The 13,743-nt window shown below is 43.2% G+C and overlaps 1 protein-coding gene across 1 annotated transcript in view; it reads left to right on the top strand.

The window, feature by feature from the left end:
- cxadr (CXADR Ig-like cell adhesion molecule) overlaps window positions 1-9,406 on the top strand; it is a 40,577-nt gene extending 31,171 nt beyond the window's left edge. The window contains exons 4-7 of the mRNA XM_034605870.1: window positions 3,601-3,756; window positions 3,881-4,003; window positions 5,964-6,102; window positions 7,187-9,406. Of these exons, the coding sequence (XP_034461761.1) occupies window positions 3,601-3,756; window positions 3,881-4,003; window positions 5,964-6,102; window positions 7,187-7,469 (701 nt within the window). The 3' untranslated portion in view covers window positions 7,470-9,406. The remainder of the gene's footprint in view (window positions 1-3,600; window positions 3,757-3,880; window positions 4,004-5,963; window positions 6,103-7,186) is intronic.
- The last annotated feature ends 4,337 nt before the right edge of the window (window positions 9,407-13,743 follow it).

The raw sequence follows: 13,743 nt of genomic DNA, 5'->3' as shown, positions 1-13,743 counted from the left end.
CACACGCCCTTTGCCCTCCTTGGCGGTTTTGATGTAATCCCTTCTAAAATCGAGTGCATAACCTTCCCAGTGGCTGTAGAGCATTGCCCCCTTGATGCAATTTTATATTCACCCTAGATGCTCTCTGATCATGTCTGAATTCATAATCCTGATTTTTATTTTTTATTTATAGTGGTCATGATTTATTAGTTTTCACTATTAGTCTTGAAAAAAAGAATAGGTTTTTGCTCCTTAATGTCTTTTTTTAATTAGTGTCAATTCTAAATGAAGTGTCTAATTAATTATAAAATATAATTACATATTAATTTTAAAATCTTAATCTACTCATTAGTACACTATAGACCTAGGTAACCATTAAAAAACAGGTATATGACAGATCACCATCAAAGCAAAAAAAAATTCTTATCTTTTCACCAACGTGAAAAAACATTATAAATGGAGTCTATGCACTCAGATGGCTTCTTATTGCACAGGGTGAAATGGGTGACACATCAGAGTTGTATAAGTCAGATGATTCACTCCCTAGGCAAACACACTCACAGATTGGCCTTGCTGATCAGACAACTGACTCGAAAGTAAATCGCCTCCCGAAACCCGCCTGGTATTTGCATATGGGAAAAACAACCCACATACACCAGTGTGTGTTGCGGTATAAGCTCCACATTGTGCTGCTATCCCAGCCCTGTTATCAGAATACTTTCTCCTTTCTAAAGATAGGACGGGCCTCAGAAAATGGCTGCTGTACTTGTTTACATGTTATCGTGTGTACAAAAGTGACTGCACTGCACCAACTGGTTCAACCAGAAATATATGAGCCATTTGAAAACGAGCAGGTTTCTCTGATGTAGAGTTACGATACCACCAAGCAGCAACATAATAAAAGCAATGAATGGCCACAGATAATCATTAACTATAGACTGTAACTACAGCTGAGCCAATAACCGCTGACTAAGGCCTTAGGGGAGGCTAGTTTACATAAAATATTGATCTGATCAGAAGCAACCAGAAAAATAAATCACTGCTTAAAGGGATAGTTCACCCAAAAATTCACTCATTATACTCACCACTATGCCGATAGAGGGGTGGTTGAAGTGCTTGAGTCCACAAAACACTTTTGGAGTTTCAGTAGTAAACAGCATTGCAGCCAAATCCAATACTTGAAGTAAATGGCGACCACTTCTTCAAACGTAAAAAACATGAAATGCCTCCATACTGCTCCTGTGGTGTCATCCAAGCATCGTAGTTACTGCAGTTCTCACGATACTCGCGAGTTCTTGCGAACTGCAACAGTAACCAGGAGGAGGATAACAGCAGACATTAACAGACTTAAAACATGAATTTGAATGTGGGTGCTTACGGACACTTGGATGACACCACAGGACCAGTATAAAGGCATTAGGTTTTTTTTCTGTAGTTTTTTTACGTTTAAAGAAGTGGTCGCCATTTTCTTGAATTGTATTGGATTTGCCTGCAACACCCCTCCATTGGCATAGTGGTGAGTAGATAAAGAGTGGTATTTCATTTTTGGGATCACTGCGCAGTAACAATCGAAGGATTTGCAAGTTCAAATACCAATTATGTGCATTGTCCTAATAAGGATCTATTCTATTTAAATTCCTCTCGTTGATGTTGTTCAGGCGCCCTTGAGTCTCTCTACTAAAGAGTATTTAAAAAAACATTTGTATCATATATGATCATGCCAGGCTGGTTAATGCTACTGTAACGTTGCTGTTGCTACTTTGTTGTATCGACTGTCGGGATGGTAGTGGTTTCTCTTTCTCTACTATAAGAGCATCAGCTATTGCTGAGTCTCTTTCAGTAGAGGGAGAGAAAGGGCTGGAGGCTACAGGAGCTGACAGGCTGCTAGCTGTTGACCCCAGGGGCAGTGGTGTTCTGAGCAGAGACACACTGACAAGAAGAGGTGAGGACATCTTGCCTGCTCTGCATTTTACCTGCAGGTTGATCTTGTTACATGGTGGATGGTCCTCAGGACAGGGGACAACACACATGCATATGTGTACACAAACACAACATACCTCATTTTTTACACAGGTTATAACTGTAGCTTGGCACAAACACTGCAACATGCTGGTATACACACATGCTGACCCCTGCAGCGACTGTACATGGTGTCCAGGTGCTGGACAGGGCGTAACATCCCATGTTTTGCATCTGCCTCTGGTTGCATCAGGACATTGAAGATAACAGAAGGAGAGTAGCGACTTTTAGTACAGCAGTGCATGTCAGAAGCTCTCACAACTGTTTCTGACGAGACCCCACCTTCACTCTGAGCCGCCAGTCACTCAGCTCTGCCTGCTTCAAGTTTAGACAATCCCCATCACATTCAGGATCTCACTGTAAAGTCTCTCTTCCCTGTTTCAGTGACTGCTAGACACATATATTTCAGGTTACCGTTCAGCAATCAGTTGTCACTGTTTGAAGTTGTGCGCCTTCTGACTGTACTAAATACCACAATGTAGCACTACCGTTCTGCTTATCTCTTCCACAAGATAGCCTTGTGCAACTAATCTCCATACATTGTTCATTTAACAGAACCAGGTTGGCTGCATTACTCTGCCCTCTATCTGTCTGTGCTCCTCCAGCCTCTGTCACCTTCTTCTCTGACCTCATCTTTCAAACAAGTAAATCTGCTCATCGGACAGCCGTGCTAATACGAGGAGCAGTGTGTTACAGCCAACAGACATTTCGAGTTGACTTTCACCTCTAAAAGATGCATTCAAAATGTCATAGCTCTCTGACATTTACTGTGTGGCGCATGGATGTGTGTGTAGGTGTAACACACTCAAAGAGCAGACCAGTGAGTTAGGAGTTGCACAGCCTTGACCCCATCACACTCTCATCTGTCCATCACCACTCGCTTAATTTTTTCTCTCACGCTCTCTGTCCCCCCTCCATTCTAACACCATGTGTGTTTTATTAGATTAGTAGAGGCTACTGTTAATACCTATGGTTATGCCTGCTAAGCTCCCCCTCCTACCTGACACCTATTTCAGATCTGGGGACCCCAGCTCCAGGTTTAAAAAAAAAAAAAAGAAGCCCATTACCGCACCATGATGTCAGCTCTCTGTCAGTCACCTCAGATTTCCGCGATCTAAAATTGATCTCCTAGATCTCATCACCTGGTTGACTGTGTGGAGTCTATCTGCTTTTAATTTGAAGCTCTGTTTGTTTTCTCATCATATTTGTTGTTAACACTCTGACTGCGGACTGTTTTACTCTGCACACATTTTGCTTTAAGACAGAAGGCGTTGTCTCCATCCTTAACTCTTCGTATATTTGTGTTTGTGTGTCCAACGGCATACGACTCCCATCTTCCTTGTGATTATCCTGAGTGGCAGCCCCCATAACGACAGCAGCTGGATCAATTACTCTGATTACAGCTCTCATTACACCGATGACTGCTGCTTTGAGCAGGGGAGGAAATAAACTTTCAGAATACACAATATACACAGACACACAACATACAATACTGAAAAATAACAGGCTTGTTGACAGGAGGTCCGTGTCATTGGCTTATGTGACCACCTGGATGTGTCTGCTGTTTTACACCTTGCTGAATCACTTCCCTCTACTTCACAGTAAAGCCGTCCAAGCCCAGGTGCTACTGCGAAGGCCCCACACAGGAAGGCAAAGACATTACGCTGAGGTGCAAATCCAGCGAGGGCACCAACCCCCTGCAATACAGCTGGGAAAAGATCAGTGATGGCAAGCTGCTGCCTGCTGCCTCTGTGCTGGGTAATAGACCTGTTCACAATCACTCCCATACAAATACAAAATGGTGATGAAGTGCTTCACACAGGTCTGCTTTCTGTTTAACACGGACGTCTCTGTAATGATGTGTGCTTCGTCCTCACTACAGACCCTGTGGGAGGTACCATTAATGTGAGGAACGCATCTGCCAGCGCATCAGGCACCTACCGCTGCACTGCCACCAATCCTGTTGGCACCGAGGAATGTATACTACATCTCAATATAACACCTCGTGAGTACCCAACTGACTATATGTTGATGAACCTGTAATCAGCCTATTTCATATTTAGAATTGTTGCTCTGCCGTCAAATGGTCAGCTGGCTAATGTATTTTCTGCACTTCAAAAATGATAGATCAGAATTCTACTATTGGGATGAAAAAAGATTAGAGCGGTACCCCCATACAGATATAGTTTGTCTGTTGTCATACATTTTCTGTATTCAACAGTACAGTTTTTCATCACATGAGATTAGAATATGCATATATACAAAGGCATAACAGTGTAGTAATACTTAGAACAAATAGTCATGCTAACAGCCCTGTGAGGCTTTACTCCAGCACAGCAGTGCTAAATGCTAAAAGTCAGCATGCCAACATGCAAGGTATAATATTCACCTCGCTAAAAACCGGATGCTGATGTGAATGTCTTAGTTTGTGGGCATTTCTTTTTAATTTCAATGGCACTTGGAGAGCACATACCTCCACCAAGGCCCAACAGTCCTCTTATGAAACCACATTTAAATTCAACAGATCTGCATTTTAATTCAAATCTGCACCAATTTGCACACACACATAAATATTAGTCCCCTAAACACGCCAGATTTTTACTTCATCAAGATCCATTTATTTTTCTCAGAAATCAATGGAAATGTTGATAAACGCCCTTTCATCTTACAATGTTAAAGAAAGTGAATTCCTGCATCCATCCCCTGATCCCATCCACACCAAAAATGTATGCGTTTTTCCAAAACAGAAACCACATCCTTCCAAGTTTTGTGTTAATCTGTCTAGTAGTATTTTGTGTAATCCTAGTAACTAACAGACTGACAAACAAACACAGATCAAAACGTAACCTCCTTGGTGGAGGGATCACAGTTCATCTTGAAGGGAAATGAATGTGTTGCCAAATTACGACATAAAGTAAGGGGTGCAACTAAAGATTATTTCCATAATTTATCAATGTGCCACATCTAAATTAGTTAATTGGTTTGTAAAACAACAGAAACCTATGTTAAATGGACATCACAATATCTTAAGCGAACATGATGTAGTCATGTCTTATTTCTATTAAGATAGAAATGTATTACCAGTGCAGACATAGGAATAGTATATTTATGAATGCTTGCATGCATGCATACAGCAAATGCTCAGTTTTTATTATTTACTTACCAAGCAATAGAAGATGTAGATGATTGCAGTAAATATCTTCCAGTTTATCACAGCTAAACATAGAAAATGAATGGACAAGCTGAGCGGTTACATCCTAAAAGAGTCTGTTTCTCAGTTCTACCACAACTGAAGTGAAAAAGCTTCTGAAGATTCCATTGCATATAAAATTTGGATTAAAGGGTCTCATGGACGTGTTTCGGAGATTTAGGCCACATGTCTACTGTTTAGCTTCTTGGCTAATGGAAGCTCCGGTACCACATGCTGTGACAGCGCTGTCAACCTCATGCGCTGCAGCATGGGGCCGCCGTAGCTGAGTGCTGGAACATGATGCTGCGATCATCATAACATGGACATTTTGGTGTTGTTGCACTTTTCTTACACATGTCATTGTTTTGGTTTTTGTCACAGAGTATTGTTTTTGCAGCTCAGGACCACAGTTTTGTTGTTGTGCTATAAAGCTAGAGTACTGCAGAATGCGCTTCATATACTGCTATATGCCAATCCTGCCCAGACTCTGTGATCCCACCTCTGTTTCAGTCTCAGGGACCAAAAATATAATTTACACTTTAGTGGTTGGACAGTTGCTAGAGTGGCATTGGTGACTGTTGCACTTGAGAAATGCTTAGCTCCTTCCAGCTTTGATTATATGAGAACAGGTGCACCGCTAAGAGCACCACTGTTGTTCAGGAAATAACCCAGCAGTATAATTTGAAGTCTTTGTTGAAAACAGACAGGTAGTTACAGTTGAATCATTGCCACCTTCACCAACCTTTCCAACCCTTTTCTCTCTGTTGTTGTCTAGCCCCCAACACCGCAGGCATCATTGCAGGAGCCATAATTGCTGTACTCCTGATCCTCATCATTATTGCCATCATCCTCTTCTGCTGTTGCCGTGCTCGTCACAGGAAGAAGTACGAGAAGGAGATCTGCAACGAGATAAGGTACACTCACTAAAACATCAGTGAGATTTGGCTCACAGATACGCAAAGCTCCCTCTTCTGTAATACTGTGTTGACTCTGCCATACAGTATAATGAGAAACAGGTCTCAGGTTGTATAATGCTGGATTAAAGGTAAGCGTAGTAAATGCAAGAGGGTACATGTGACCATTAATCTGAGCACTCAATTCGACCTGTGGTCATCTGAGACACACATGCACACACAAACACATCACCCACAGTCCCAACAACCATGAAAGTGTTTTTTTCTCCATCAGCGGTTTTCTTTTTCTTTTTTTCCCCTACTCAAATAAACAGCTGTGGTAATCAGTTTGAAAGCTTTGTTTGCTCTGTCATGTCTGCTGCTGGCTGCCCCGCCGCACCCCCTCCACAGCCACCTACCCTAAACACCCAGCTCCCTCGCCATCTAACTCTGCATCCGGCCCACCGGCTCTATACAACCCCCGGGCTTACTATCACTGTGCTGCTGGCTGAATCGGTCTAAAGACCACAATGTGACACTGCTCATGCTGTAGGACAAAGAGGATTAGACCACTGTCTCGTATACACAGAGACACACATTTGCTGAAACACCACAGCATGATGCTGCGGACTGAACAAGCTCTGGCCCCCCCAGGCTCAGTTTGATTGAGCATTTAACTGGATTATTGCTGCTTATTAGTTGTTAATGTGGTGGCAGAGGGAGAACGGGGCATAGCTATATTCGGATGCTCAGCTCCATGTCTATAGGCTGTAAGTGTGTAAGAGTGGCTGAGCAGCGCAGACAAAGCCCCAACCAATCAAACGGGCCAACTCCAATTAGTTGTCCCTTTTTTATTGAGTCAAATCATGTTTCACCTTTGAAATGATTCATACAGACTCTTTAAGTATTCATTGTTTTCCTCACTGTGGGCAGCAAGTGCCAGACATTCCACATTTTTACGCTTGCATGCCATCAAACTTCATTATGCTTCATTGCACCTCAGAAAAGATTTTTCCATATGCAATATATTTGAGTTGACACTCATAAGTGAGGTAACTGTCTTCCTTTATTGTCTAAATGTGCTGCTGTCTGTGTTTCATCTCAGAGAGGACGTGCCTCCTCCTAAGAGCCGTGTTTCAACAGCACGCAGCTTCACCGTGGGCAGCCAGCGCTCCTCCCTGGGCTCCATGTCGCCTTCCAACCTGCACGAGTACGCCCTGAAGCCCCAGTACGACAAGATTCCCTCATCAGAAGAGTTCGACAGGCCACCGAGCCAGGTCCCTCTGCCCCCGCCCACCGGTGCCAAGATGGCCGGCCCCAACCTCAGTCGCATGGGAGGCATTGCTGTCATGATCCCTGCCCAGAACAGGGACGGCTCAATTGTCTAGCATGTCCTCTTCAGATGAAGGGGCCGTGTAACAAGGGGAGGGAACAGAGGATCGTAGTAGGACACAAGACAATGAAGATGGAGCAAGAGCTGGGATGGGCTGACTCGCCTGACTTGTAGCTCTTCATTAACACACATGGGAGTATACTCCTCGTATGAAGACCTGGCTCTGCTGTGGTGCTGAGAAGAGAAATGGAGTTGTACTGGAATCACGACAGAGCACATTTACTTTTTATCAAATATAAATACAAAAAAAAAAATCAGAAATTTACTTCCTGGGCTTTCTCAAAGAAAAAAATAATTAGTGTGGGTATAAAGCTGAATGGTCAATATACAAATTATATTGTACATAAGTGAATGCATGTCTTTTTTTATATATATATATAGATGGCCCTTTCTGTAGAATTCAGATACAGGCCCCTAATTGGCCAGCTGTACAGCTGTATGCATGCAAGTATGTGTAAAATTGCAGCAGTATGTGTGCGTGAAAATAAGTTTATGTATGTGAATGGGAGTTAGGGAAATATATAACTCATTTATTGTTTTAAAAATGCCTACATAACAGTATAATTTGTCAGGTGACCCAGTCTTTACTAGTTTTTAATTCCATACATTAATGTAAATTGAGATGGACCAGCACTTGGAAAAATTCGAAGACCAATTTGAAAAAAATTCACTCATTTGAATTAATCTTCCTTCTGATTTGAAAACAGTCTATGTAGGTCAGCCGTTTCCTCTTGAAGCGTTTGAACTGTTTGAATCGTCCAGTCAGGGTTTAGTTGGGGGGGTTACACGGACAAGATTGGCTGATGGGGAAGAGGGGGTTGAAGCCACCACATCTTGTGATTGGCTGGATTATTGCTCCTTGACAAGCTTAAAAAACAATAAAAGACCAGTGTCCAGCCCTCCCCCAGAGATCTTAGAGGAGGTGGTGCATATGGAAGTAACAGGGGCAGCTGCACAACAAGGTTCACTGAGCAATCTGCTTTAATCGTGTTTGACTGTCAATAGGCCCCTAACCTCAACGACCACCAAAACACAAAAATAGAAAGACAGGCAGACGCACACACCTTATTAGCTGGACAAGAGCACCAGCTCTTTGATTTATCATATGTAGTAGCAGTCACCCCCCTCCGAGGTGCTGCATATGTAATGCTCCTTTTTTTTTTTTTTTGCAGTGGCAGTACAAGGAGCCGATATCTTGATTTAACCTTCTCTCTGTGGTCAATATGAAGCCTGTCATTGCTCCTGTAGTGCTAATTGGCATTTTCATGAAGGATGTAAAGTAAGAAAGTTCCCACAAAGAGGAACAAATGTGATAAGGCTCAGAAAGCTGAGTACTGTTTCTCTGTGTGGACTCGTTTTGTAGTCTGTCAGAGCTGGATAATGTTCATTCAGGCGGCCAGTGTAAGTAGCCATAGGCCAGTTCATGCAAGTTCTTGCTGTTTGGAAAAACGTTTAGAAATCAACATCTCATCCTGTCTGCTACTTAAAAAAAAGCACTAAGAATACCTGGAATGGGCAAATTTTCTTTTTGCTTCGACGCCTTATTATATTCCTTATTTTTGCCTTACACACCTCCCATCAGCTCACCTCTGCACAGCCTCACAGCTGGATTCTACTGACTTCAATTGTGCCTTGTTGTCCCCAGTTGAGTTTGGCCGTAGCACATCAGTGTGCACTGTGTTATGTGCAGTAGCATCATCCTGAATCGACGACGTAGCCCACAGCCACTAGAAGAACATCGATCAGTGAGCCTATTGGGTCCTGTTGCCTCATTCAGGTCAAGTCTAGGATTTCCCCACACCTGCTCAACTCCTGCAAATTCACCCACAACCCCAAAATACTTGTCGTAAAAGCTTTTATTTTATATTCAAAACATGACTTCATGTTCCTTTTTTAAACTTTATTTTAACTTCTGTAATTGATATACTTTTTAAAAAATAACATAAATGCTTCTGGCTGTATGTATAAATTTCCTGTCGAAGTAACCCTATCTAATCGCAACACAGTCCAATGATACACAGATGATGTTTGTATGTATATGTGATGCTCTGCCGTGCTGAAACAGAAGAGGAGGGGCTTGTCAGTACAATGTAGATGCTCCCTGGTGCGTGTGTGTGTGTGTGTGTGTGTGTGTGTGTGTGTGTGTGTGTGTGTGTGTGTGTGTGTGTGTGTGTGTGTGTGTGTGTGTGTGTGTGTGTGTGTGTGTGTGTGTGTGTGTGTGTGTGTGTGTGTGTGTGTGTGTGTGTGTGTGTGTGTGTGTGTGTGTTCTAGCATCATTGGGGACATGACTGTTATAGAAACAGATTTGGCAGGTTTTATGTTTAACCAGTTTTCTGTCACCAAGGAAAGTGAGACCTGAGCCTGCTTAGAGTAATAGATTACATCTCGCGGTTCAATTTTAAACACTACTGTGTGGGTGTGATGAGCGAGTGAGTAGTACGTGAAGGGAGTTTACTGTCAGAATGGGCCCCTGTAGATTTCTAGTGAGACTTTCACCTGCTGACAGGCTGTACAGAGCTCTTAGGGAGGTAATCCAGTTACTGTCACTTTATGTGCTCAGAACATTAATGACAACTACTAATAACAAAAATGACTGTAGCGTTTAAATTTGCGTACTAATATTGTATGAAGATCTCCTTTGAGGTTTGCACACGGTGTGAAAACCATTTTTTTCTTTCTGTGTGTTTTTTTTGTGCTGTATTTTTGAATAATAAAAGTTCATGAAAAAAAAAGAATAGGCCATAGTGTTTGTTTATTTGTTTGTTTACAGAAGCAGGAGCAGCCAGTGACTTGAGGTTGAATAAAGCCTCATTTCCCTCCTCTGTGGTGGAGCGTGCTCCCTGGGGACACGGCCTCCTGCAGCTTTTTGACTGTGATTAATTTTAATCAGCCACTGAATTCCACCCCTTACACCAGGTGAGGTGACTTTCTAACCACTTAATGACTGTAATAAATCAATGACGCAGGCAGGCACAATCACCCCCTGCCACCGCCAATAGTTGCCGTTGGGCTCCAGTATAAACATGCAGGGGTTTGTGACCTGGCACGCCTCCCAGCACGGTTAAGCCACCCTCATCATCCTGTAGGCCTGATGTGCTTATCATTCCCCCCCTCTCCGCTGTATTGTCCCTGGCAACGAGTTGACTTTTTTCAGCATATTTTTGATTACAGACAGTTTCCTCATTTACTTAATGTGGTGGGTAATGACTTTATATTGCAAGCCAGTGCTAATCAAAATGGTACAAAACTAGCTGTTTAATTAACTTTGCTGAATGATGTGAAATGCCTTTTTAATGGTTTAGGGACACGTGTTAGTGTTGTCTCTCTTTCTGTTGTTACCACTGGCCCTCCTCACTCTCTTTATACACTGAGCAACATGCTGGTGATCTTGACATGTGGATAGATCAATAGCTGATTATTAGCCAATACCTCCGCTGTGTTCAGGCTGTTGACAGCTAGTCAATAAAAAGACTAAAGCACTTAGTAGCAGCGCTAAGCGGACGGCCATTGCTATAATTGGATGTCAGTAATAGATAGGTCCCTGAAGCATTGATCTGTGGCTCGTCGAAGTCACTCATGGATCCTAATGGCTCCCCAGCAGCTCTGCATGTCAGGGCCTCTGTGGGTTTGTTCAGCTGTAGTGGTACCAATGCAATCACAGCCATCCCGCAAATGGATGTGGAGAGATATAATGGCACGTTTATGGCAGTGCATTCAAAACATTCATTAAAAGGACATTAGTGATGTGTGCTACTGCACGTGTGCAGATTAGATTTATGGACTAAACGCTGTTCTCTCATTGAATTAATGTACAATGAGTCATACATCATCCCTCAGTGTCCTCCAGAATATCCATTTGTGATATATTTTTTTTATACCTCATGTCCTCATTCACATAGCTGAGGGGGGAGAGTGGTGCTGTGCTAAGCACGTGGGGATTTGTGCCTTATTCCTCCCACTTCCCTCTGCTCCCTCCCTCCTGCCTGGGTAAGGTATCAATTGTTTGCACAGATCAAGGAGGCTGGTATGGCAAAAAAAAACTCACAGGTTTTCCAGGAGGGTTTCCTTGGCAACCATATCTGGTTGTACACAGTCTAAGCTGGCTGCTAGCGGGATGATTTATCTTGTAAAGTATGAATTGCTCCCTCCTCACAAAAGAGGCCTCTAAAAGCACAGGTCTCATCAATGTCGCTCTCCTCCAGTCGGACGCCTGCTGTCACACACGTTAAGCTCTTACCGTTTTTAGAAATCTGAGTCAGGTTGGGAGAGGCTGGCAGAGAGAATTCTAGGTAAGACAGTGGAATATGCATATGTATAAAGAGGAGCCCCATCAGCTCCAATGGCACATTAGTACATTAACATTTTTGGCTCAGTGCTCGTAGCACTTTGGATGTAAAATGGCGGAGATTATGATGTGAACGTAAGCTTTTACTGCCATGACGGATGAATGACTGAGGAGCTACATCCATTTCAGACATGGCCCCTCTTGAGATTTTGGTCTCTGTAGGATTCAGATGGATACAGAATATATTCAAGTGTACAATCAGGATTCTACTCTGCAAAGTAATTTCCAGATATCTATAAAAAGACATTTGAAGTTCTACATTTGGGTGTTACATTTTCCTTGGAGCCTTTTTATGCCTCCGAGCCGATGACAGCCTTTTGCCTGAGGCGGTATGTTTTGGGGTTGTCCGTCCCACTCTCGTAAATGCAGTATCACAGGAACACTGTCAGGGAATTTCTTCAAATTTGGAACACAGTGTCACCGAGACTCAAGTGTTTGGATTTTTGTGGTTAAAGGTCACTGTGATCATAATTTGGGAATCAATCTGCTAGTTGTAACAAAATACAACACAAATGTGTGATAGGATGAAGTGATGACGTTCAGTTTCATTATGACATTGTAGAGCACAAACACTTCTCTGGCCATTAATCAACTCCATAACTCTTCAAATTGTTGTCACGTTTCTTGCAACTTGACTCATTGACAGAGGCTTACAACCACGAGACAGTCATTTTAGTTGCTTCATGTTTTCAATTCAGCATCCTTCATTCATACTTAAAAGGTCATAATATTAATATCAAACATGGGATTTTGAGGGTAAGTAAATATATGACTGTACCTCGTCGACGCAACTGGTCCATCTGGGGCTACCCTCAAATTAAATCTGACAGTTTGAACTTTAAATGCACAGTCATTGTGCCATGTCAAATGAAAAGGAATTGGGGAAAAAACGCCGCAACATCAGTGTGTCACCATGCAAACACTCACGGCACTCAACCGTATGTCGCCTTGAACAACCTGCACGTTATGGCTGGAGACGGCAGATATTCTGTGGAGAGGGAGTTGAGTCCAAACCTGAGCCAATCATCCCACTCTGTCTGCTACGCCTGCAGACAGCCCAGATTTCTCATGAGGCTTACCCAGCTGCTGTGCACTCATTTGTCAGTCTTCCTCATCTTCCAGTCTGGGAGGAGGAGAGCAGTGGTACACCATCTGACAGCCACCCCCCTTCCTTCAACCTTCCAATTCGGTCGATAAGGAGTCATCTGTTAAGGGCCGACCTCTAAGCCCGTTGCATCTCAGCATCATCTTAGGTCCCTATTTTGACCCCATGCCGCTCACATTCCGATGACTAATATGTGACTTTTGATGAATGACCTTCCCCTCTGTGCTCCAGGGAGAAGTGGGAAGCAGCGGTGGATGCATGCTGAGATTATACTCAGTCCAACAACATCATGTTATTTCAAGATCCCCGTCTCTCTGGGGGGGACTTTGTCTGGTGAGCTTCATGGATCAGTGAGGAGATGCTCATCAGCAGACGTGACATTTTATTCACTGGTGGGAGCATTGCGTGTGGCAAAAAAAAAAAGGCAGCAGCACTTTGCTTCTCATCCCCTGAGACCCCCGCGTGCGTGGAAATTAACATCATTGGAGTTGCTCCTAAACCTGCTTCCATATGGTAATGGCTGAAAAATGAAGGGAGACAATAAAAGAAGGTTTAGATCCAGCAGCCTGCGCTCAGGGGCAGGACACCTGGTTTAATATCCTCTCTTACTGTCATACTGCAGATTCACTCTTGCACAGTTTCCTTTGACGCTTTGTCCCAACACTGTGCTTTGTTATCTCTTATCTTCCTCGAGTCGAGCTGCGAGATTGGAACCAGGGGAGCACAGTGGTTTACACCCCCCCAGACCTAGATGGGGGTTACAAAGTGCAGCTCAGCTCAGTCGTTTGCAATGTGATTTGTACTTTTAATCTGCACCTC

Source organism: Hippoglossus hippoglossus, chromosome 14, assembly GCF_009819705.1.
Source record: "Hippoglossus hippoglossus isolate fHipHip1 chromosome 14, fHipHip1.pri, whole genome shotgun sequence".
NCBI lineage: Eukaryota > Metazoa > Chordata > Actinopteri > Pleuronectiformes > Pleuronectidae > Hippoglossus > Hippoglossus hippoglossus.
This window is presented reverse-complemented; position numbering and strand designations above follow the sequence as displayed.